Below are 23484 nucleotides of genomic sequence, written 5' to 3' on the forward strand. Positions count from 1 at the left end.
TGAAGACACATGGTACAGCAATCTCATTGACATTAAGCCTGGGTGTCATCAGTGCCTGGCTGGGAGATGGACTGGTGTGCTGCCAGTGCATATTGCTTTGAGTTCTATCATGGAAGAAAGATGAAATATAAATAGAGTGAGCAATAATAATTTGATTACCACCAAGTAGAATCCATCCTTAGGTCAATCTGACTGGGATGGGGGTATGTTATCTGGGCAGAGGACATTCTCGGGAACCTGTTGCTATCAAGGGGGTTTAGCATAATGAGAATTAAGCCTCTAGAAGACATAAAGCTTCCTAGGAGATACTTACTCTCTAGAGCACTCAAGGTGAGGAATTTTTTTAAAAAAAATATGGGCATAACCCGAGCTTCCTCCAGGCTTGGGGGGATCCTGAGAAAAATGCTGTTTGTTGGGCTGTCTCCTCTGGTGGGCCCTGCAGGCTTACCTGGCAATGGGCAGCAGTGCTCTAAAATTGCACTAGGCATCTATGTCTAGCCACCATTTTTATTTCTTACAGTGCCTAGAAGCGGTGCTTTGTCAAGGACATTGTGGAATGACTCGGCTACCCAGGGCTGTTTAGAGTGGTTAAAAACCAGGCCTAGGGCACATTAGCAGTGTGCCCTGCTGGGCCCCAGCAGCTGCACAAGGGTGCTACGTACTAATGTACAAATATAAGTGCTTTCTTATCTTAACAAGCATCCCTGCAGCTTGGAATTAGGAAAGAATTCCAGTGAGATGCTGGGTGCTCCTGAGCACTCAGCACCTAAGAAGGAGATTAAACATTTCAGGGGCTACAGGTCAAGCATTGTTGCATCATTTCTTTGAAATAAATATTATCTCTTATATTTTCTTAAACTCAAAATGAGTGGGAATTAACAGAGCAGTTATATATTATATCCATTCTGTTACAGAGTAGAACTGTTCCATGTCAGGAAAGGTTGGTTGCTCTTTGAATGGAATGCACTGAGGAAAGCCTTTTCTCATCTTTTTGTTCAAAAAACTACTTTGAACATTACTGCAGTATAAACATCACTCTGCTGGTAAACTTATATATAATTTTCATTCAGGTGGAAATATCAATACGAAAACCATGTATCACTAAGTAAAAATAACAAGAACAAAAACAAGATAGAATCCTAGAGTTGGAGGGGAACTTAATAGTTATCTAATCCAAAACAGGAAATTTACTCATACAGCATCCCTGATAGGTGACCATCCAGCATCTTCTTAAAAACCTCTAATGAAGGAGAGACCACTATCTTCTAAGACAGTCTGCTCCACTGGGAGTTATAGTCTAATTTATTGGGGGGATGGGGTACCAGGTTGGGGAAGGCTACATAATATACTTAAGCTTTATCATAGTGGAATTGAAATTATCCTGACATGAACGGCACCTGTGTTGTAGCTATAGAAAAACACATGTATACTGTAACGTCAAATGTGCTATGATTTTTAACCTGAAAAGCAACGGGGTAGACAAAATAAGTATTTTATTCCAAAGAGGTTAACAGTGTGCTTTGGAGCTCATATAGGTCTTTTTTTTCAGGGATACATTTATGATATAGAATTTAAACCTGGCTATATATACTTAAAACCCACCAGATGGACTTACATAGTTGCTGCAGTCTTCCTGGACTAAATGAATAGAATGAATATCTAACGACAAAGTCATTTGTTGGTAGGGCTTCTAGCACTACCAACTAGAAAGCATTGTTCAGCAATTCAGTGTCTTTTTCCTTAACGGATTTTCTGCGATAAGAAAAAAGACTGAAAGAAACAGCCCTCCCTCTCATAAAAAACAATCTGTGAATGAGACAGGGCGGTGGCACCATTAACGCCTCATGTGGAAGCACCCAGAGCGCTGAATGAAGAGCAGGAAGATATTTGTGCCCCTAAAAACACATCTGTAAGATATCATCAAACTTGTCAGAATAAACTCAGTGCCAGTTGCAAATGGATATAATATGAGCTCCATTATATCAGAATACAGTAAAGTGTTGAGTGTAGCCTGCCTGAAGTGCCTTTAAAACACTGAGCATGTCCCAGTGCCACTCCTTTCATGTGTTCGATGTGCTCTCTGTGATAACATCAGACATGGAGACAGCAAAGCCAGCACTGTCTTTGTGTTCCCTAAAGACATCCTTTGTTTCAGAATACCCTTTCAAGGCTTTGGGTACGGATACAAGGAGAAGGTTACACAGAGCCCTCTGTGTTAAAATTGCTGCCTATCTATTGGAGTACATGAATCTGCCACGTCTTGGAAGAGGCTACAGTCTGGCCCATTGTTACATGTGCATAAGCCTTTTTGTTTGTTTCAAGGACACGTAGGTTTCCAGTGCAGTGCTGAAAGGGCAACTGCACGGGCGGAGGTAACATGGGGATGGTTTGGAAGGGGGAACATATTCCCCTAGGTTCATTTCAAATGGAACGCTCCATCAAGGATGAGCATCTTATGGGTACCATATAGGACAGACTTCCCAAACCTGATGCCCTCCAGATTTGAAGGGTTATAGCTGACTATTGGGCATGTTGGCTGGACAAGTGGAAGTTTAAATAAAAACATATGGGGGACACCAGTTTAGGGAAGGCTGATGGGGGAGGGAAAGGAACAAGGATTGGGACCAATGTGGTCATATGGAATGGTAGTGGCCAAGAGGAAGCCGTTCTTTGAACATTCACCAATTTCTCCCCCATCCCACTCTAGATTTCAGAGACTATCTCCTGTGCTTTCCTGTCTTTCCTGCTAAGTTGCTGTTGAAGCTTCAGTGATGAATTATTTGTAGGCCAAGAGTACAAAAGTCAAACTCCTTGCTCTTTTGTGAGCTGAATAATAAACTACCCTAGGGTAAAGCATTTCTTTAGAATGAGCTGTCTTCAAAAAACCTACATGCCCATTACCAAGTTATTTATTTATTTATTTATTTATTACATTTCTATACCGCCCAATAGCCAGAGCTCTCTGGGCGGTTCACAAAAATTAAAACCATTCAAAGTATAAAACAACAGTATAAAACCATACTATAAAATACAATATAAAAGCTCAACCAGATAAAAACAGCAGCAATGCAAAATTACAAATTTAAAACCATGTTATTTAAAATTTATAGATTGTTAAAATGTTGGGAGAATAAAAAGGTCTTCACCTGGCGTCTAAAAGCATATAATGTAGGTGCCAAGCGAACCTCCTTAGGGAGCTCATTCCACAGCCGGGGTGCCACAGCAGAGAAGGCCCTCCTCCTGGTCGCCACTTGCCTCACTTCCTTTGGCAGGGGCTCACAGAGAAGGACCCCTGAAGATGACCTTAGGGTCCGGGCAGGTACATATGGGAGAAGGCGTTCCTTCAGATAACCTGGCCCCAAGCCGTTTAGGGCTTTAAATGTTAATACCAGCACTTTGAATCGGGCCCGGACCTGGACTGGCAGCCAATGAAGCTGGAAAAGGACTGGCGTAATGTGGTCTCGTCGGCCAGTCCCTGTTAGTAAGCGTGCTGCCCTGTTTTGTACCAGTTGAAGTTTCCGGACCGTTTTCAAAGGCAGCCCCACGTATAACGCATTGCAGTAATCCAAACGAGAGGTTATCAGAGCATGGATAACTGTAGCTAGGCTATCTCTGTCCAGATAAGGGCGCAGCTGGTATATCAGCCTGAGCCGGTAAAAGGTGCTCTTTGCCACTGAGTTCACCTGTGCCTCAAGTGACAGTTCTGGATCCAAGAGCACCCCCAAACTATGGACCCGATCCTTTAGGGGGAGTGCAACCCCATCCAGGACAGGGCAAACATCACCTCGCCGGACAGAAGAACCACCCGCTAACAGTACCTCCGTCTTGTCTGGATTGAGTCTCAGTTTGTTAGCCCTCATCCAGTCCATTACCGTGCCCAGGCACTGGTTCAGAACAGCCACTGCCTCACCTGGGTTTGATGAAAAGGAAAGGTAGAGCTGGGTATCATCCGCATATTGATTCTGAGAGTTATGGTTCTGAGAGTTTCTTAAGGATGTTTTGAATTTAATACTTGCTACGAATTTTAATTTTTTAAAAAACCCTCTCCTACCCCCATCTTGAATGGTCTGCTACTTTATATTTCTCTCTTCACTGTATCAGAGATGGTCCCTGCCAGAACCCCCTGCTAGAAATTGCATGTGGAAAAGGGTAGATAAAACCTAAAATGGATCAAAGGATATTAGATGAAGGGCAAGAACATTTTTCCTCATTGGAAAGCCTTGGGGAAAGCTACATGCCATCATGTACATGCACCAATGTATGTGCATATAAAATTGCCTCACATTGCCATCTACACATGGGTATTGTGCCGTTTCCCACACTAATTTGGTAACTTGTTAAACATATCTAAGTGGTTGTATTAGGGGTTCAAGAGAGACATGTGCCCAGATCTGATTAGCTGGAGAGAGGGGGACATCCCTTGAGCCATCAGATTTGTTTAGCAGTCATCGCTGGTATAGGATATCTTGCTTGCTTGTTTTCTAACCTTATAGCACATTATAGTCAGAATCATGAATGTTATCTGTAGCAGTATTGATCTGTAGCCCTAGTAGTGCAGTGTTTAATACAAAATATGTGAATGCATGGAAAATCCAGCCTTAAGGTAGTAGAGTGTACTGGATGGAGTTACAACCCAGTTGCAAACTGATGGAATCCAACACATTTATTATAAATATCTAAAGAGCCGGTGATGTTTTTATTTTTTATTTTTTTTAGAATAATGTATACTAGTTCACTGTGTTAAAATCACACTGTCACAGGGTAAAACAATGTGGAGAAATAGGTGGAGATGTATTTTCATATGCAAATCTAATACTCAGACTGCAACATTTGTCTTCAAATATACATTTTTAAGCAGTAAAGCATTATAGTTTTCTATTTCCTTCTCACAGGGCACCTCCTTGGACTTTCCCATGACGACTCCAAATTCTGTGAGGAGAACTATGGTTCCATGGAAGATAAGAGACTTATGTCTTCCATCTTAACAAGCATTGATGCTTCCAAACCATGGTCCAAATGCACTTCTGCAACAATAACAGAATTTCTGGACGATGGCCATGGTATGTATGGAGAACTTGGCATCGGATATATGCTGTACATCATTCTTCACTTATTTTTAAATGGAAACCTTATGTATTTGTTATTCTAATAAGAATTGAAGTTACTTTCACACTCCTTTCACTTATTTTTTTATACTACTAGAATAATTATAGGACCCAATTTGTTACCTCGTTCCAATTTTGCTAACTACAATGCTGCAATGTCCGTGTTGCTGGTATCAAAATAAGGAGTAACAGTACTAGTAGATGATAATGTAGTAGTTAGTAGAATGAGCAGTAGTAATAGTAGTTCAGCAGTAGTAAATAATAGTAGCAATACTAATAGATTACAAATAAGTAGTAAGGGTACTTTACAATCCATTTCTGATCCACTTTGACAACAACCATGTGAGGTAGCCCACTCTTCTCACCACCTGTCAGGACGAGAACTGAAAGTGTTGTGTGCCAAGGGTAAGTGCAGACTTTGGCCCAGAGTTTCTAGTCTGTTGAAGGACTAGTAGTTTAATTTGTTTATCTGCTATTACTATTTCAGTATTCTTAAGCATGTTCTCCTTAACAACAACAAAATGCTCTTGAAATTCTTCGCTGTGTTCCTAAAGCAACTGCAGCTCTTCAACAACCATTTCAAATTCCAGAATGCTTAGATAAAAATGACCTAACTGAACGAATGGATCCCGTTGTTATGGCAACTGAAATACTTATGGATGAAAAACATACTGTATGCATGCAGAACTTGTAAAAAAGCAACATTGTGTGGGATGGCTTTCAGTGGTGGGTTGTAATCAGATCTTTTATCCTGGTACCATGTATAGATAATACCCTCTCACTTTCTGCTCTTTTATTAGGTAATTTCCCAATATCTACAGTTATATCTATATTGCTTCGGTGTTTACTTAGGGCGCAATCCTTTGACCCATAGACATACTAGGTATTTTCACCCCTGAGGCCACAGACAGAGCTATGACTTCTGATGTGAAAATCCCCACTCGAATCTTCACCCCCTTCCGCCTTCCAGCCACAGCAGAAAGCTCCACAGAGGCTCCTCTTCTGAGGATGGTGAGAAGAGAACAGCCCAACAGGACATAGGAATCTCAGAACCTCTAAGACTGGAGGCTTCTGTCTGGCAGGCAACAACCCGATGGGGTTGTGCCCTTAAATATGTTACACTGCAAACCTTACCCAACTTACACTAATAGGACAAGGACGGGATTGCTATGAAGTTCCTTATGCCAGTATAGCTCTTAGGGAGGAGGAGTGAGCTGGCCCCTAACAAGAGCCCCATCCTCTGTACCTTCTGTTTGCTTCTATGGCTGTGCAGTTAGGATGTTTCTCTGTAGACTGGGATTCTTGAGTTCCCTTCCCTTCCCCCCCCCCCGGCCGCCCCCATGAACTTGTTATTGTTATTTTTGAACTCCCAAAACGCAGGTGTACTTACAGCCAATGTGTTTAAACTGTTGGACTTCAGCTTGAGTGAATCGGTTTCAAATCCTGCTCAGCCATAAGGGTGACTTTGGCCCATCTCCCAACTTAATTTACCTCACAGGGTTATTGTGAGGATAAAGGGAGTGGGGGAGGAAATGTACTCTGCCCTGAGCTCCTTGGGTAAAAATTGATAGTAGATAGATCCTTCTGTTTTCTTCCTTTCTCCCTAGAGTAGGACTCAAACCCCAGACCTTTGGTTTTTCCTTGCACTGCTCTTGCTCTGTGACCTATGAAGCAGTTTACAGCATTACCTCCTGTGACCTTGCTGTTGTAGTGGGGGCCCTCCCCTTACAAAAAGCATGTTTGCCTCCTACAGATTCCTACACAAATGTGCTGCCATGTGCAGCGTTATAACCAATATTCCAGCAAAATGTGAACCTTTATCCTGGAAGTGGGCCTGTATGGATTCTACATGGCAGCCTCCTAACCACTGGCTATCAAATGCTCTGACTAGGCAGGCCCTGATTCATAGCAGTCCTTGCGTGTATTGTGGACTGGGTTCTGTGACATGGTCATGGTGTTCCTGCTCTTGCTGTCTGTTGATTGGTGCCTTCCATGCATGACTAACATGGATGCCTTGTTGGCAACCATCGTTGTGATTGTTGGGTGTCAGTGGCTGTCATTGCTATGTTAGCTCTTTTTTTCAATTGCTATTATTGTGCTTTTGATATTGCTTCTGGCGGAAATGTAGAATTCTAATTAGTTACATTAAGGGTGCTTAGCACTGCCAGTTTTATTCTGAAGGAAAAGCAGCCAATCAACAGTAGTTGAGTAGTAAATTGGATTCTCTCCACTCTTCCCCTGCCTGCAGTAGGAGATAGAAAAGAGATGGGAGAAAATTACCCACACACACACCAGCCAAGAAACCCCTTTGAGCGCCAACCCTCATGGCACCTCCTTCACTGAGCACTGTCTCCTGTGGAGCGGGGGTGGTGGTGCAGGCAATGAACCAGCAAAAGAAGGCAGAAGTTGTTTCTACTTCCTTTATCATTGCTCCTCCTCTCTGGGCACCCTGGTGGTGGGGATTTGGTTCTGCGATGCTTAGGATGGCCATGAGAGGACAGTCCTCTATTGGAAGGCACCTTCCACTGGATTGGCTGCCCAGTCCAAACCTGTGTTGATGAGGCTTTTCTGGCACCATCGGCTTGCCTCTTCCATGGAATTCTTCCAATGCTTCTTCCGTCTCTTCCCTTGCTGCGGAAAATCCATGAAGGAAAATAAAGGCGGAATGAGTGCACAGTGCCTGGTCGATTGTTAGCACTAGGAGCCTTCTGTTCAGAAGCACCCCAAGTCTGGTTTAAAGATCAAGAATCAAAAGAAAGGGGGCTTGAACGGTTAGCATTTGCAGAACAGACTGAGCAGGCATACAGGTCACTTCGTCACAATCTTTCCCACCATGGTGAGATATCTTCTATTTCTATGTAAATTATTCATTTGCCTCTAAATCAGCACTGGCAGATAGTATGCTAGCCTGTAACCTCTTCTGTCCTTTTGTTTTGATTATGTCTGAGTGGCCACCCTAGCAGTGCTACTAGACAGAAAGCTGAAGCAGCAAGCCTCTGCCTGCTGGTTTGCTCTCTCTCTCACTGGGTGGAACAGGACAGAGGACTGGTCAGGGAAGCAGCAGCCACTGCTTCGATTTAGTTCAGAAGCTCCCACATGGTATCTATAATATGAGAAAGGGTGTTGGTGAGCACTACAGCAAAATGAAAGAATTGCTTACTTAGATAAGAACATAAGAAGAGCCGTCCTGCATCAGACCAAGGGTCCATCAAGTCCAGCACTGTTCACACAATGGCCAACCAGCTGTCGACCATGAACCCACAAGCAGGATACAGTGCAACATCACCCTCCCACCCATGTTCCCCAGCAACAGGTAAACATAGGCTTACTGCCTCTGATGCTGGAAGTGGCACATAGCCATTGATAGCCTTCTCCAGGAGTTTATGCCACCCCCTTTTAAAGCCATCCAAATTGGTGGCATCTTGTGGTAGTGAATTCCATAGTTTAACTATGCAGAAGTACGTCCTTTTATCTGTCCTGGATCTCCCAGATAATAATATGTCTGAAAGGTCAACAGCCAGAGGCATCTACATAAGCTGAATCTTCCAGAACTATTTCCTGCTGTGGACTGTAATCTTGAGCAGTTCTATTTGCAGTTCATGGCGTGTTTCTCCAGCACAGCCTTCGAGATTACTTGCGGCCACCAGCTGTCTTCTGGGCAGCTACACTCGCCTCTTTACAGGTCACTATTAGCATTTTTCAGTGCACATACATAGCAAATGCCAACTTGCAAAGTACCTGGCTTATTTTTCTGTTTATTGTTAGAATAAACAATGTGGTAAGTAAATATTGAGGGTCACAAGCTGAGCTACCAAAAATACTATTTTAACCCATTAATCGGAATGTTGAAGCATTAAGGAAGCTTGTTTGTAGCTTCTAAATGTGTTTGTCCAAGAACTGGGACAAGATGTTTTTTTGGAAAAAAGAACTCCGTTCTTAAGTTTAATCCTTCCTTAACTGAGGACCAATTTGGGGGTCCTGGGTATTTGTACATCTTATCTGTTACCCAGAGGTTTCACATGTGCATTACTAGAAAATACAAAGAAATGGGGTGGTGTGTATCCAAATACTGGATAACATTTTGAATAAATTTAACAGATTTTTTAAAAACTAAATCTGTAAGGAGGTGTTGTGGAATAAGCCATATCTGTCTGCCTTCCCCTTTCTTGAGCTCGAACTAGGGTTATGCCCATGTATCATGCTTACTTATCCACAAGCTATTTCTGTGAGAATGTGGTCAAATATACACATCACATTTAGCCTTCCACATATAAGCCCTATTCAGGCATTTGTTGCAAACACCTGAAAAAGACAGTAGGGCCCCACACATGCTCAAGCCCAATGCCCTCCTCCCCATGAGAGACTTTTGTGCCCCCAGCTGTGGTCCATGCATTGGTAACCTCGTGTTTAGATTACTGTAATGCCCTTTATGTGAGGCTACCTTTTTGCTGGGTCCAGAAGCTGCAGCCAGCAACCAGGATGCTGAGTGGAGCGTGTGGCTGTGGACATATGACAGCAGTGTTGAAGCAAATGTACTGATTACCTATTAACTACCGAGCATGGTCTTGCTGTTGGCATATAAAGACCTGAATGACTTGTAACCAGGCTACCTGACAGAGCATCTTCCCTGATACAGACCTGTGCAATTGCCAAGATCATCAGAAGAGGTCTTACTGTTTGCACATTCTGGAAGCGGGCCTTCTCTGTGGTGCAGTGGCATTTCCAGGACAGTTGCCTTAATCATTTGGCAAGTTTGCATGCCACAACCCCCCTGTAAAAACGCTACACAGTGTAGGTTATTTTCAGAACAACCTAAGGTACACCTGATGGACGATCAGGCTTATTGTGTGTTGTTCTCCCCCTTGGTCCTGTCTGCCCATCCCATCCCATCCCCCTTCCTGTTCCGATCACAAACCTGGGTGGTGGTGGTTTGGCCCTAGGAGAGTGTGTGTGTGTGTGTGACAGCCTTTTGCGGTTGCACAAGTGCACACTTAGTCAAATATGTATGGCCTTGCCTTGTCAAAACCCTTGTAGCTTCCAGCTGTCCAAGGGAAGGAAATGCTGTATTAAACATACAAGAGAATTGACAAGATGAGACTGCATATAGGCTAATTTGTCAGCCGTTGGACAGTGACAGGTTGAGAAAAGGGGACAAGATCGCCACCTTAGCAAGATGATTCCCCAGGGTTTTGGGTGCCCTGTTTCCATTCCACTTTTCCCTGAGTCTTCAGCAAGTCTTTTTAAGAGAGATCTAGGCTCCCCCTCCTTTTTGCATCTCTCATTCAAAGCAGTTACTGGTGGTGCAGTTACTGCAAATGGGGACATTAACCCTTTGATCCCACTGCAGTCCAGGGCCAGACCTTCCTTTGTGGTGTGGCCCTGGCTTTTTCCCAGGCAAAGCGGTGGTGGTCTGTGGGATGATGTTGGCTCTGTGGGGATTCAAACCCCTGTACAGAGGAGAGCTCTGGAGCTTTTGGCAAGTGTTGTCCTCCTAACCAGTAGGCCATGGGTGGTCACTGAAAGAGGTGATTCCACAGGCACTTGTGAATTTTGTGTGTGTGATTGGATAGGATGACATCATCATGGTGCTATGGCTGTCACTGTACATTGATTGGCTAATGTGCTAATAATGGCTGACCAGCATGGCTAATGCGGGGGCATTGTTAGTGTGTAATGTTGTGATTGGTGGGTTACAGGAGTTTCTAAGGATGCTGGGGAAGTGGTATTTCTACGTCAGAAGTAAAAGCGGATTGGACTGCTGTGCTGTTGACTTTGCTGCTAAGGATTGCTTAGAACAGGGCTGGGGAACCTCAGGCCTGGGGTCCAAATCCACTCCTCTTGGCATCCAAATCCCCTCTGGTGTTCCCCAGATCGCCCCACCCCCTTTCCCCCAACCACCGTTTCTTAGTCTTTTCCTGACTTCTGTGTATTTCCCTGCACCCATTCTAAAATGTTGAAATGCCTCTCCTGAGGCTTAGTTACTGCCAGTAAGAACTTTAAGATACAATATCCGGGTATTTTGTTGTAATTTTAATATTTTTGGCCCCACCCCCTTTGCCTTTGGTCCGTTCCACTACTGGGATACAACCCCCCGGGAGCTTCACGGAAAATGAATTCAGCCCTGTTAGTCATGGCATAACCATAGTTCAGCATAGTGGACCATGGGATCCCTGCATAAAACATGGCAGCTCTTCTTATTATTGCATCCAGTTCTGGGCACCACACTTCAAGAAGGATGCAGACAAACTGGAGCGTGTTCAGAGGAGGGCAATGAGGATGATCAGGGGTCTGGAAACAAAGCCCTATGAGGAGAGACTGAAACAACTGGGCATGTTTAGCCTTGAGAAGAGAAGACTGAGGGTAGACATGATAGCACTCTTCAGATACTTAAACCATACCATACATCTTTATTGCGATCCATAGATCCATGAAAAAACAAGAATCAAACATGAAACATCAGACAGTTAGAGCTATTTTCAACTTTCATCTAATACACAGAGAGCTCTAATTCTGGCCGCCACTGTAAGAAATTTAGCAACAGCCAAAGTTAATTTTGAGGACTTATCTTCCAACAGAACTTAACATAAAATTTGTCTGATTTCTGGACAGTTTACTCAACAATGGGCTGATCATAAGATGACGGGCCTAATTATAAAAGCTACAGGACAGAAGGATATGCTCTATCGTCTCCACTTCCATATTCCTACAGGGGCACCATTGTTCTTGATAAGGGACACCAGCATATCTGCCCCGAAGTAATTCAATAGAATAAAAGGTTGTCACACAGAGGAGGGCCAGGATCTCTTCTCAATCATACAGAGTGCAGGACACGGACAAATGGGCTCAAGTTACAGGAAGCCAGATTCCATCTGGACATCAGGAAAAACTTCCAGACTGTTAGAGCAGTACGACAATGGAACCAGTTACCTAGGGAGGTTGTGAGCTCTCCCATACTAGAGGCATTCAAGAGACAGCTGGATCTGTCAAGGATGCTTTAAGGTGGATTCCTGCATTGGGCAGGGGGTTGGACTCGATGACCTTATAGGCCCCTTCCAACTCTACTATTCTATGATTTTATATAAGCTGCTTGGCTATCATACTCTATTTGTGTTCCAAAGTACGGTACATCACAAGGGAGATATTTTAGGGGCACTTTTATCTCATAGCAATGTCTAGTCTTGTAGCATGGAGACAGCATTTCATTTTTAAAATGCAGTGAAGTATACCCTAGCTAAAAGTTGGCTCAAGGTTATCAGACAACAGAGAAAGTGAAAACTTAAGTAGAGGAATAAATGATGCTGAAAGGAGTGTTGACTAAATTTTAATCTTGGAGGAAAAGCAAATAATCGTAGTGGGTGAGTTCTTTCTCAGGGGAAATGAGCAGTTCATTTAAAAAGGAAGGTTTTGAAATATGGCTTCTTGCTTGCATCCCGATTATATTTCCTAAGGCATTGAAGTTGGGAGATATTTATATTCGGCATGCTTTCATCCATGATAAAACGGAAGGTGGCATTGGTTGCCGAGGAAGATAGGTTGTGGTAATCCATTTTGGCAGAAGAGAAACAATGCTGCATTGAACCACAGGTACCCACATAAGGTATTTTAAAAAGACAGAAAGATGTTTATATTCTAGTTCCTTGTATTGGCATAAGAGCCATTTACTTGTATGGGGAGGGGAGGATATTCCCACTATTTCAGATGTCCATGCTGTGAGTGCCATTGCTTATGTAGCCAAAGCAGCAGCAGCACCCATGCTCACTGCAGGAATCCACCCTAATGCATACCTGACAGATGGTTGTCCAGCTGCCTCTTGAATGCCTCTAGTGTGGGAGAGCCCACAACCTCCCTAGGTAACTGGTTCCATTGTCGTACTGCCCTAACAGTCAGGAAGTTTTTCCTGATGTCCAGCCAGAATCTGGCTTCCTGTAACGTGAGCCCTCTATTCTGTGTTCTGCACTCTGGGAGGATCGAGAAGAGATCCTGGCCCTCCTCTGTGTGACAACCTTTCAAGTATTTGAAGAGTGCTATCATGTCTCCCCTCAATCTTCTCTTCTCCAGGATAAACCTGCCCAGTTGTTTGTCTCTCTTCATAGGGCTTTGGGGAACCCCAAGGTCTTGCAACATGGTTTGCGTTTATTTCGTGTGTTTGAGCTCTTCAAACTTTTGATAAAATTCCAGCAAAGTACCATTGGCTATATCTCTTTCTGATTAATACACTCACATGCACAAAATGACATACACTCGCACCTGCTCCCCTTATATGCTGTATTTTTCACTTTATTAGATTTTGAACACCTGTTTAGGCCATTTTACTGTAGATATTCCATAAGCATATCAGTTATAAACTTATAATTAGTGAATTCCTTTGATTTTTTAGTGAATTTGATTTATTATTATGTTCATTCTTCTTTTTGTTGCCTTTATTTTGTTAACTTTATTCTGAAATAAAGTAAAATGTCATGATAAAAAAAGAAGTACAAAAAGATATATCGAAACAAAACACTGCAGGTACTACTTGTCCCATAGAACAGAATTTCCCAGACAACTATATGGTGCTTTGGCTTCTTTCAAGAAAGACATTGCTAAGTCGATACTTGAAATCACACACATTATGCCTTGTACCACGTTCCTTTCCATTTCTTAAAGTCATGGGGGCTATCTCTATGTCTTCTTTGCCCCACTGTGGCTGCGTGGTGGCACTGTGTCAGTTATACGACGCAGCAGCCAACTTGCAGCCACCATGGGGCTTTTCCCCAAAGCTGTGCATTTAAAAAGTTGCCGACTTACCCCGACTTTTTCCTTGCAAGCGAAATCACGGTTCTTCCGCCGCGTGACCTCACTTCGGTATCGAGCCGGGGGTGTCCTGAGGTGGATGGTGACCACTGACTGGTCACCAGAAGATGGGCAGGGGGCAGGCCAGGTGAGCTGAATGGTCGCCGGAAAGGCCGCACTGCCTCCTGCAATTGCGATTACCCGCCACCACCCTGCAGCAGCGAAACTGCAGAGTTTAGCAGCAAGTGGCACCAAAGCAGCACCATGAAAACGGAATCATGAACTGCATGCTCTTGGGTCTTGCGTCTCTCTCTGCTTTTCAGGTGTGCCCAGTGAACACTTGACTTCAATATTGCCTGTCTTGTGCTGATTTTGTTTTGTTTTGATTTGAAGGTTTCTGTCTCCACCCACCCCCACCAGTTCTTAAATTATTCTGTTGGCAACAGCTCTGTGTCATGCTTTTTCTGGCTTTCCTTAAGAAGGCTTACCTTTTCAGAAGTGGTGTGCCTCAAGATGTTCAAATGGCAACTTTGTTTATTTTGAAATGTCCCTAGATCCCATTGATAAATATGGAAGACCCCACTCTTAGAGTAGCTTGGGTACATGGAAACATGTCCCAAAAAAGAGAGAAAGTTTCATGTCTTGCTCTGGAGCTGATAGTGCCAGATGTAAACTGAAATGCAAGTCAGAGCAACTATTATTTGGATAGTGTTTGTGCGGGAGGGATATTTGCTACTGCTATGATTTATAAACCCACTTTCTCAGCGGGACTACTCCAAAATGAATGGGTCATTAATTTACAGCCTAGGAGATAAAAGTATATTATAGAAGCAGAGACTATATTCTCACAAGCAGATTATAGTTAGGGCTTCCAGGTGTTATAAAAGAACCCAACTGAAAGGTGAACAGACTTAGATCGAAATCTCTATCACTTTATCGAGTTTGGAAGCTGGGAGGTATGGCAAGCATCACAGAGAGGAAGCAAATTATAAACTGGGTTGTCCCTTTCAGGTAACTGTTTACTGGATCAACCACGAAAACAGATCTTAGGCCCTGAGGAACTTCCAGGACAAACATATGACGCCATCCGTCAATGCAAGCTGGCATTTGGGCCTGACTACACCGTGTGTCCTGGGATGGATGTGTGCTCTCGGCTGTGGTGTGCGGTTGTTCGCCAAGGTCAGATGGTGTGCCTGACCAAAAAGCTCCCTGCTGTGGAGGGGACACCATGTGGAAAAGGAAGGATCTGCCTCCAGGGGAAGTGTGTTGATAAAACAAAGAAAAAATATTATTCGGTACGTTGCTACGTTGAACGTTATAAACTGAATCATCTAATCACTTTGGGGGCTGCTGTGAATGAGCATTCAAATGGAATTATTCCTTGGCAGAAGGAGATGTTGGTTTCTAGGCTTCCCGCTTTTCTTTTTATTCGGTGCAATTGATATTGGAACTCTCCCTGCTCACAGGTGAATGGAATTTACTAGAGATCGCTTAGCACCCACACAACAGGTTCTCTGCAGGTAGTCTAGCATTCTGTGAAGACTACGAACAGCAAATCTGTAAAAGCATAGAAGTCATATACAAGCCAGAATAAAATAGATCATCAAAAGGCTGATGTATTAGAGATGTTTAGGATAGTTCCACCTCAGCACGTGCAGTTAATACAGGTGACCTTTGGGTACTCTTTTTAGCTTTTCATTTCCGTGATTCACCATGCAGATTATGCATGAAAAATAAACGAATAATTAGCCAATGACACATTTCAAGTGTCATGAAAGAGAAACAAACACTGAAAAGTGGGGGGGGGGAGGGATGGAATTAGAAAACTGGGATTCACATGCAGGTGATGTGAGACTTGGGTTTCTTTTCCAGGTTTGGCTGATGATCTTTTATAACATGTTATGTTTTCTATTTCAGGCTTCAAACCATGGAAATTGGGGATCCTGGGGGCCGTGGGGCCAGTGCTCTCGTACATGTGGTGGAGGTGTTCAATTTGCCTATCGTCACTGCAACAACCCAGCACCTAGAAACAACGGTCGGTATTGCACTGGAAAGAGGGCCATCTATCGCTCCTGTAACATCATGCCCTGTCCTGCCAATGGTATGTTTTCCATAAATTGAAGGAGGTAGAATTACCAAACATTGCAGTCCTTCTTAAATGCCATGCAAATGCCATTTCTTACTCTATGCCAGAGGTGGGCAGAAAGCAGGTGTGGATCGACTGGTAAATCCCTGGGTGATTTGCAGTAGATTGGCAAGGATTTCTGACTCTCAGATGCTTAACAATACCAGCAACAAAATGACTCCCTTATCCTGCCCCAAATTATGCAGCGGAGGATACCAAGGAGAGGATTCTTGCGTGTGAGCGCTCTTTCGTTCTGGAAGTCGAAACAAATTCCTGCTCTAGAATTCTTTAATTCAAAATATGTGCCTCGTGCACCAGATTCTAGGTGGTGGATCTCAGGGTTCTAGGAAGAAATAAAGTAGATCCTGCAAGGCTGAAGTCTGCCCTCACCCCTGCTTCATGTAGTGCAGTGGTCACGTTGCATTTACGTGGTCATGTTTTATTTATTTTAACCATTTTTGTACTATCCTTTATTCATTTTAGAATTTCAGGATGGTATACGATCATCAAAAAAAGAATACAACAATAAAACGATAACCATAATCCATAAAACCAACTTATAACAAACTAAAATGCCTGGGTAAACAAAAACATGTTTGCCAGGTGCTGAAAGAACTGCAGTGTTGACACCAGGGCCGGATCTACACTACTGCTTTAAAGCGCTTTATAACAGTTATAAAGTGCTTTAACTGCTTTAAAGCGCTTTAAAACTGTTATAAAGCACTTTAAAGCAGTAGTGTAGATCCGGCCCAGGTCAGTCTCTCCAGGGAGGATGTTCCATAGCTGTGGTTAAGGAATTTGACTATGTCTGTAGAGGTTCAAATAGCATTGACCCTTTTTTGAGTAACTACAGTCAGTCTATGCAGTTGCGAAAGGTAACCTGATCTGGTGGGCTGTAGAAGAAATGAAGCATTGCTTGGAGAGGTGGTCTAAGAACACAAGAACAACCTTGCTGGATCAGACCAAGAGTCCATCTAGTCCAGCATTCTGTTCACACCATGGCCAACCAGCTGCCAACCAGGAACCCACAAGTACACAGCCTCCTCTCGCCATGTTCCCCAGCATACTGCCTCTGATACTGGAGCTAGCATATTGTCATCAGGACTAGTGACAATTTATAGTGGCTGCTAGGGATTAGACTAAGTGGTAGTTGCTCAGAAGACCTACAAGCCATATGGAGCTCATCAAGGCTCTTTTTCTGGGAACATTATCCTTTAATGCAGGTTGGGCAGCCTTTTTGTCCCCAAGGGTTGAATGCAGGTGGGTTGGGGCAGTATGCAGGTGAGCGGAGCTGGGGCTGGGCAAGCAATGGGTCCAGCGTTCTCCTCACCCCACACTCACACACATAGCCTCCCCCACCCAATTCTCTCTCTCTTACACACACACACCCTTCCCCCACCACTCACACCCTTTTTACACCAACACAAACACACACACACACATGGTGTCCTCATTTATTATTTATTTATTTGTTTATTTATTGCATTTCTATACCGCCCAATAGCCGAAGCTCTCTGGGCAGTCCTCACCATCACAATCACACTCCCCCAGTCTGTTTGGTGGCTTTAAAGTTGCCACGGCAGGGCTGCTCATATGTGCTAGAATGGTTTGCCATTGGTGGATCACCATAGGGTGACAGTGTGGAGTATCACTGGTATTACGCATGTGGGTGTGTTTTGTTTTGTTTGGTAGGATATGGCCCATAGATCTGGGTGTGTTTTGTTTTGTTTGGTAGGATATGGCCCATAGATTTGCACTGTCTATCTCTTGACAATAGATAGATCCCAGATGATCCTGCGTCTTCCAACACTGGAAGGAATATCCTTACAGTCATGAATAGTAATGAATGAATGATCATTTTTCCAGCTAAAGCTTTTCGCCAGGAACAATGTGAAGCAAGGAATGGCTACCAGTCGGATGCAAAAGGTGTCAAAACCTTCGTAGAATGGGTCCCCAAGTATGCAGGAGTGCTCCCTGGGGATGTTTGCAAGCTTACCTGTCGAGCCAAAGGAACTGGCTACTATGTAGTTTTCTCTCAAAAGGTAAAAATTCCTCCAATAATTGGTCATCTTTCAAATGAAGTGATATTTGTATTTTAAAGTCCTCTGTATAGTAAGGGGGTCCAAGCTCTACAAAGAACTTTATATTCAAGACTTCATATAACAGAGAGCCACAAGACATTCCTGCTACCCTTATTCCTTTCCCAACAAACCTTGGCCAGTCTGTTGCTTCTTCTTTCCCTAGCACAGCTGGTAATCCCCTGATGACACCCTCTCCACCATAATCCACATCAGACCTTGCAGAATGTACTGCTGCCACCACCATTTCCATCTTCATCTGAGTTTTCTTGGTCTCAGCAAGTTACTAGCAAGGAAGATGAGATGGGCAATTACTCTACGTAATTGGAGAAATGATCTCAACCAGACTTCCCAATATGGGTACTCCAGGTGTTTTGGACTACAACTCCCATCATTCCTGACTATCCCTGGTTATAGCCCAGAACATTTAAATGGAAAAGATTAGTGTCCACCCACAGTGCTCAATCATCTGCCAGAAATGATAAGATATCTAAGCATGTTCACTAACAAATCACCAATAACTAACTCTTTAACCAGCAATGACTTCATTAAAACAGGTGATTGATGGAACGGAATGTAGGCCATATAGTAATTCTGTCTGTGTCCGTGGCAAATGTGTCAGAACCGGATGTGATGGCATTATTGGCTCAAAGCTCCAGTATGATAAATGTGGAATCTGTGGTGGGGACAACTCTAGCTGCACAAAAGTTATGGGAACCTTTAATAAAAAGAGGTAAGAAATGAAATATCTGGTCATTCATTAGTTTATAAGCAGAATTCTTCATTGTAATAGTGAATGGTATTTATGCATTTCAGAGTCCTCAAACACTTGAAGAGGGCTTTTGTCTTCACCCGGTTTCCTAAAAGCCAATAATATGGCCAGTTGAGGTGGTAATTATCATTGAATAAGTGTATCATTTGATTCTGCTTGGGTTGTTCACTATAAGTACCTTGATCCCTAATAACTGATCAATGATAACTTCATCACACACTTGCAACAATCTCACTGCTACCACACAAACCACGTGGCTCGTGGACTGCATGTACTGCCACACACACACACACACACACACACACACACAGAGCCTCTGTTGTGGCCTGTGCCACACTACCCAAATTTATGGAAGTTTCAGTGGCAAACTGCTATGGAGGCTTAAAAAGGACAAAATTACCTCAAGAATGTAATTCTCAAGCCACCAGGAGTTTTGTTTGCTGATGCCACTGCAGCACCAAACTGCAGTGGTAGCGGGGGAGAAGATTCCATGGTGTAAAGTAGCCCTGGACCCCTCCCCTCCCTGGGGTCGCCCACTCCTGTTCTAGATTATTTGTTATCATATGATTATGTCAGTGTTAAATAGGCTAAAGAAGTGATGTGAATCGGCTCTGAATGTCATCATTCATATATTCACTCCAGCAGTGCAGTAGCATGATGGCTTTCCTCATTTTTTCGAGAAAGACAAATCACATGAGCCAGGTATCATTGGGCCACTCCCATGGATGGTCTGGTTTTCAGAGGAGAATACCTGTATGGCGGAAGCAGGAGAGAGGCTTGCATTACTCCTCTCCCTCTGCTATTGCAATTCTTTATTGGCCCCATTAAAACGAAGCACATTTGACCAACACAGACTTGAGTTGCCTTGAAATGCAGCAACAGTCTCATAATAATTCTTTATATACTCCATTTGCATCTGTTTAGTAACTCTTTAAATCTTCTTCCCCTTATTATGAAACCACCTCAGTATCTTGAAAATATTTTAGTATTTACTGCAGGCTAATCAACCTACTAAAGTATTTGAGGCATCCTCTAGATAATTTTATTTTAATGCAAACCGCAGTCGGTAGCCATTTTTAAAATTACTTTTATAGAGTACAACATAAACTGCTCTTTGTTTTTCTCACTGAACATGTGTGTGAGAGACAGAGAGAGAGGGTGATGTGTGCTGTGCGTGCACATGTGCCTATTTAAATGTTTCCCAGTTAGTTTTCTCCTGCTTTAAGGTCATCATCGTTTTATCCTGAACAGACAGAAACAGCTGAATGTCTGATTTATTGCCATTCCTTGGCATTCAATGGTATTTGAAAACCCACATCTCAAATATATACACTGTCACTTATTGGCAGGTTTCTTGTTTTGAAACTGACTCATATGCAACTGTATTGACACCTGAGAGGAATGTTATAATATTTTCTCCAAGGATATATAAAATATATAATATTTTAGTACATATTATCATTAGAAGTCAGCTTGGATTAATGGGGAAATTCCAAATCTCTACTTGGATTAATGGGGAAATTATCCAAATTCTTCCCCATAGTTTTTCCAGTCCAGACCAAAGGCTTGGAAGCCTCTTTCTACTCTCTCCCATACAATCTGATAGAGCAACTTGCTCCATTAGTTTGCATGGTAGCCTCTCACCACCACTCTGATTTTATTAGCCCCCATCCAGAATTGCTGCGTTAGTGACATGGCTCCAGGGGGAAATTGAGAGACCAAAGAGAGAAAAACAGAAGTCCATTTCCAAAGTGCTAAGTTTCCACTGGGTTTTAAATTCGCTCATCTTCTACTGGAGATGGGTAGGAGAGATAAATGCATTCAAGGTTTGGCCCAGATCAGAGCGAAGTGATATACTTCCATTGGCTGAAGTAGATTTTGAAAGGATACTCTATTCCTTACTAAATATTATTTCCTTGTGTTTCAGTAAGGGCTACACGGATATCGTGAAAATACCAGAAGGAGCAACACACATCAAAATACGGCAGTTCAAAGCTAAAGACCAGAGTAGGTTCACAGCATACTTGGCCCTGAAAAAGAAAAATGGTGAGTACCTTGTCAACGGAAAGTACATGATCTCAACCTCAGAAACCATCATTGACCTCAATGGAACTGTCATGAACTACAGCGGCTGGAGTCACAAAGATGATTTCTTGCATGCCATGGGACATACAGGCACAAAGGAGATCCTGGTTGTACAGATCCTTGCAACCGACCCAACTAAACCAGTGGATGTCCGTTATAGTTTCTACGTGCCAAAGAAGCAGACCCAAATGACAAACTATGTCACCAGCAACAGCAGCAGTAACAAGCTAACGCCTCCACTCACACAACCGCAATGGGTGACTGGGCCGTGGCTTTCTTGTTCTCGAACATGTGATACAGGTTGGCATACAAGAACTGTCCAGTGTAAAGATGGGAATGAAAAATTAGCAAAAGGATGCCTTCTGTCTCAAAGACCTTCGGCGTTCAAGCAGTGCTTGCTCAAAAAATGTTAACCTGTGGTTGTGGGCTTCTTAAAAAGGAGTCTGTTTTAGGTCATAGTCGACATATTGACATAAGGTCTACTCAAGCACAGAGAAAAGCCAATACATCAAGCTACTTTCATATCGTCTGAAAATTATGGGCAGAATCTGCCTATTTGGACCAAATGAAGATATGTAATGCTCTGAGTGATAATGAGGTGATCTTAATATGTCAAAGGCACTAAGCATTAGTTGTTACAAGCCCTTTGTATCTGCAAATAAGAAGAGGATAAGCCAGTGAATGGGTCATCATGGGATAGCTGAAGGTTACAGGTTCATCTCCCTTTTCTCACCTACCTCTAACACAGTCTGTCTTTGGACAACTCGTTATACTTACCCATGATACCACAATAGCTTCTTTTATACTATTTGTAAATATCTTTGCTTTGGTGTGTCACTTTATATCACTTGATCTTCTTGCGAAAGAACAACATTCTCTCTATATGACGCAAGGGGTTGACCAAAGTATGTCGACAGCCATTGCAAACTCCGTCACGTTTTCAAAAATGGCTGTGGATATTTTACTGGAAAATTAAGAGCTTGCTGCTTAAAAGAGAGAGAGAACGATTTAATACATTTTTTTTTTGACAACAGGAAATACATTTCCATTCTAGGAATTTCCTGACAACAGAGTTTAATTCTATATTAATGCCTTTCTAATGAGAAATTCTCATACAGGCACACTGGCTGCAGCAATAAGGGGGGGGGGGAAGCTGCTAGAATGCTTCTTTAAGAGAAAAAAGGGGGCATACTTTTATTCTGTATTATCCATTTAGAGAACAACCACAAACCTATGAAAAGTATTAATGACACAATCCAGTGCCATCTATGCAGCCCTCTGTGTGGGAGGGAGACGAATGGAGAAAGAGGACAGTAGGAGGGAACTCGACATGTGGGTGCGCCATATACAACATGGCTGGGAAAACCTTTTCCAGCCTACTGCTACTTTCCCTCTGGAAGAATGTGTCAGCAGTGGTTTGCCAGGGGTAGGCAGGGCCAGAGCCAAAAATGGCTGGAGCTACCACCGCTTCCCCCCCCACCCCCCAGCCCAGCAGGTTACCATGGGAGGAACAGATCACTCTTGCCAGATGTCTCTACTGATTGCTTGCAGATTGGTTTTGAGACTAGCCTGAGGCCACAGGTTGTCCACCCCTGAGGAATTAGGAAGGGAAGACTTTGGTGAGGCATGGGATCATGCTTTAAGTGTCTTCTAACTCAGATATTCTGAAACCTGTCCACATCTTGTTTCCCTGTTAGTTTCTCCGTAGCTTTTACTGGAAATCTGACCACATGTAATGAATTGGTTATCTATTGCAGAAGCTATGATGAAGTCAAAAAAACATAACAAGTGGTTTATTGCATGTCATTAGTATTTTGTCCAATACTTCTAATTATGGGGGTGCATTTACCACTCAAACACCTCGATTCGGAGATCTGCACCTGCTCAGATATGGACACAGATATCTTGTGCGAACAAACTGCCCTATTATTTCAATGAAGGATGTGGATTGGATCCTTCCGTTGAAGTGAATGGGTATTGTTTCATGTGCACCTTAAACCTTACATGCCTGTAATTAGTATACGGATGGGAGGACCCATGTGCATTGGGGCGGGGGGCTGGTTATTTTTAAAAATCTAGAAGATATTTATTTTTGGAGACATTGCATATTTTTGTAGATTAAGGCTGAAATCCTATACCCATTTACTTGGGAGTAAGCCCTACTGATCTCAATAGAATTTATTTCTGCATAGACACATATAGGGAATAAGCTTCAGTGAACATAATGGGATTAACTTCTGAGTAAACATGTACAGGATTGTGCTGTCAGAGCCACAAGAAAGTCAAGCCACATTAAGATGTGGCAGCTCTCGCCAATATTCATAAGAGTGTTTCCACAGAGGAAATGATGTTTTTTCCCCCAGACCATAAGCAAATGAACTTTCCATTTTAGAAAGGTAACATAAATACCTCATCTGAAGTCTAGTGAAATTAATTAACTTTGAGATCACATTTATATAATATAGATGAAATATTAAATATGAGTTTATAATATGAACAAAAGCAGAAGTATGTCTCTGCTCCCATTGCCTTCCATAAATATTGAAA

The 23484-nt window shown here is 42.9% G+C and overlaps 1 protein-coding gene across 1 annotated transcript in view; it reads left to right on the top strand.

Moving 5' to 3' along the window:
• The window catches only part of ADAMTS5 (ADAM metallopeptidase with thrombospondin type 1 motif 5), a 57124-nt gene extending 35201 nt beyond the window's left edge, over window positions 1-21923 (top strand). Inside the window, exons 3-8 of the mRNA XM_063127591.1 lie at window positions 4893-5060; window positions 14889-15172; window positions 15795-15978; window positions 17869-18044; window positions 18638-18813; window positions 20780-21923. Coding sequence (XP_062983661.1) covers window positions 4893-5060; window positions 14889-15172; window positions 15795-15978; window positions 17869-18044; window positions 18638-18813; window positions 20780-21350 — 1559 coding nt within the window. The 3' untranslated portion in view covers window positions 21351-21923. The remainder of the gene's footprint in view (window positions 1-4892; window positions 5061-14888; window positions 15173-15794; window positions 15979-17868; window positions 18045-18637; window positions 18814-20779) is intronic.
• Window positions 21924-23484: the final 1561 nt, after the last annotated feature.

Source organism: Elgaria multicarinata, chromosome 5, assembly GCF_023053635.1.
Source record: "Elgaria multicarinata webbii isolate HBS135686 ecotype San Diego chromosome 5, rElgMul1.1.pri, whole genome shotgun sequence".
Lineage (NCBI taxonomy): Eukaryota > Metazoa > Chordata > Lepidosauria > Squamata > Anguidae > Elgaria > Elgaria multicarinata.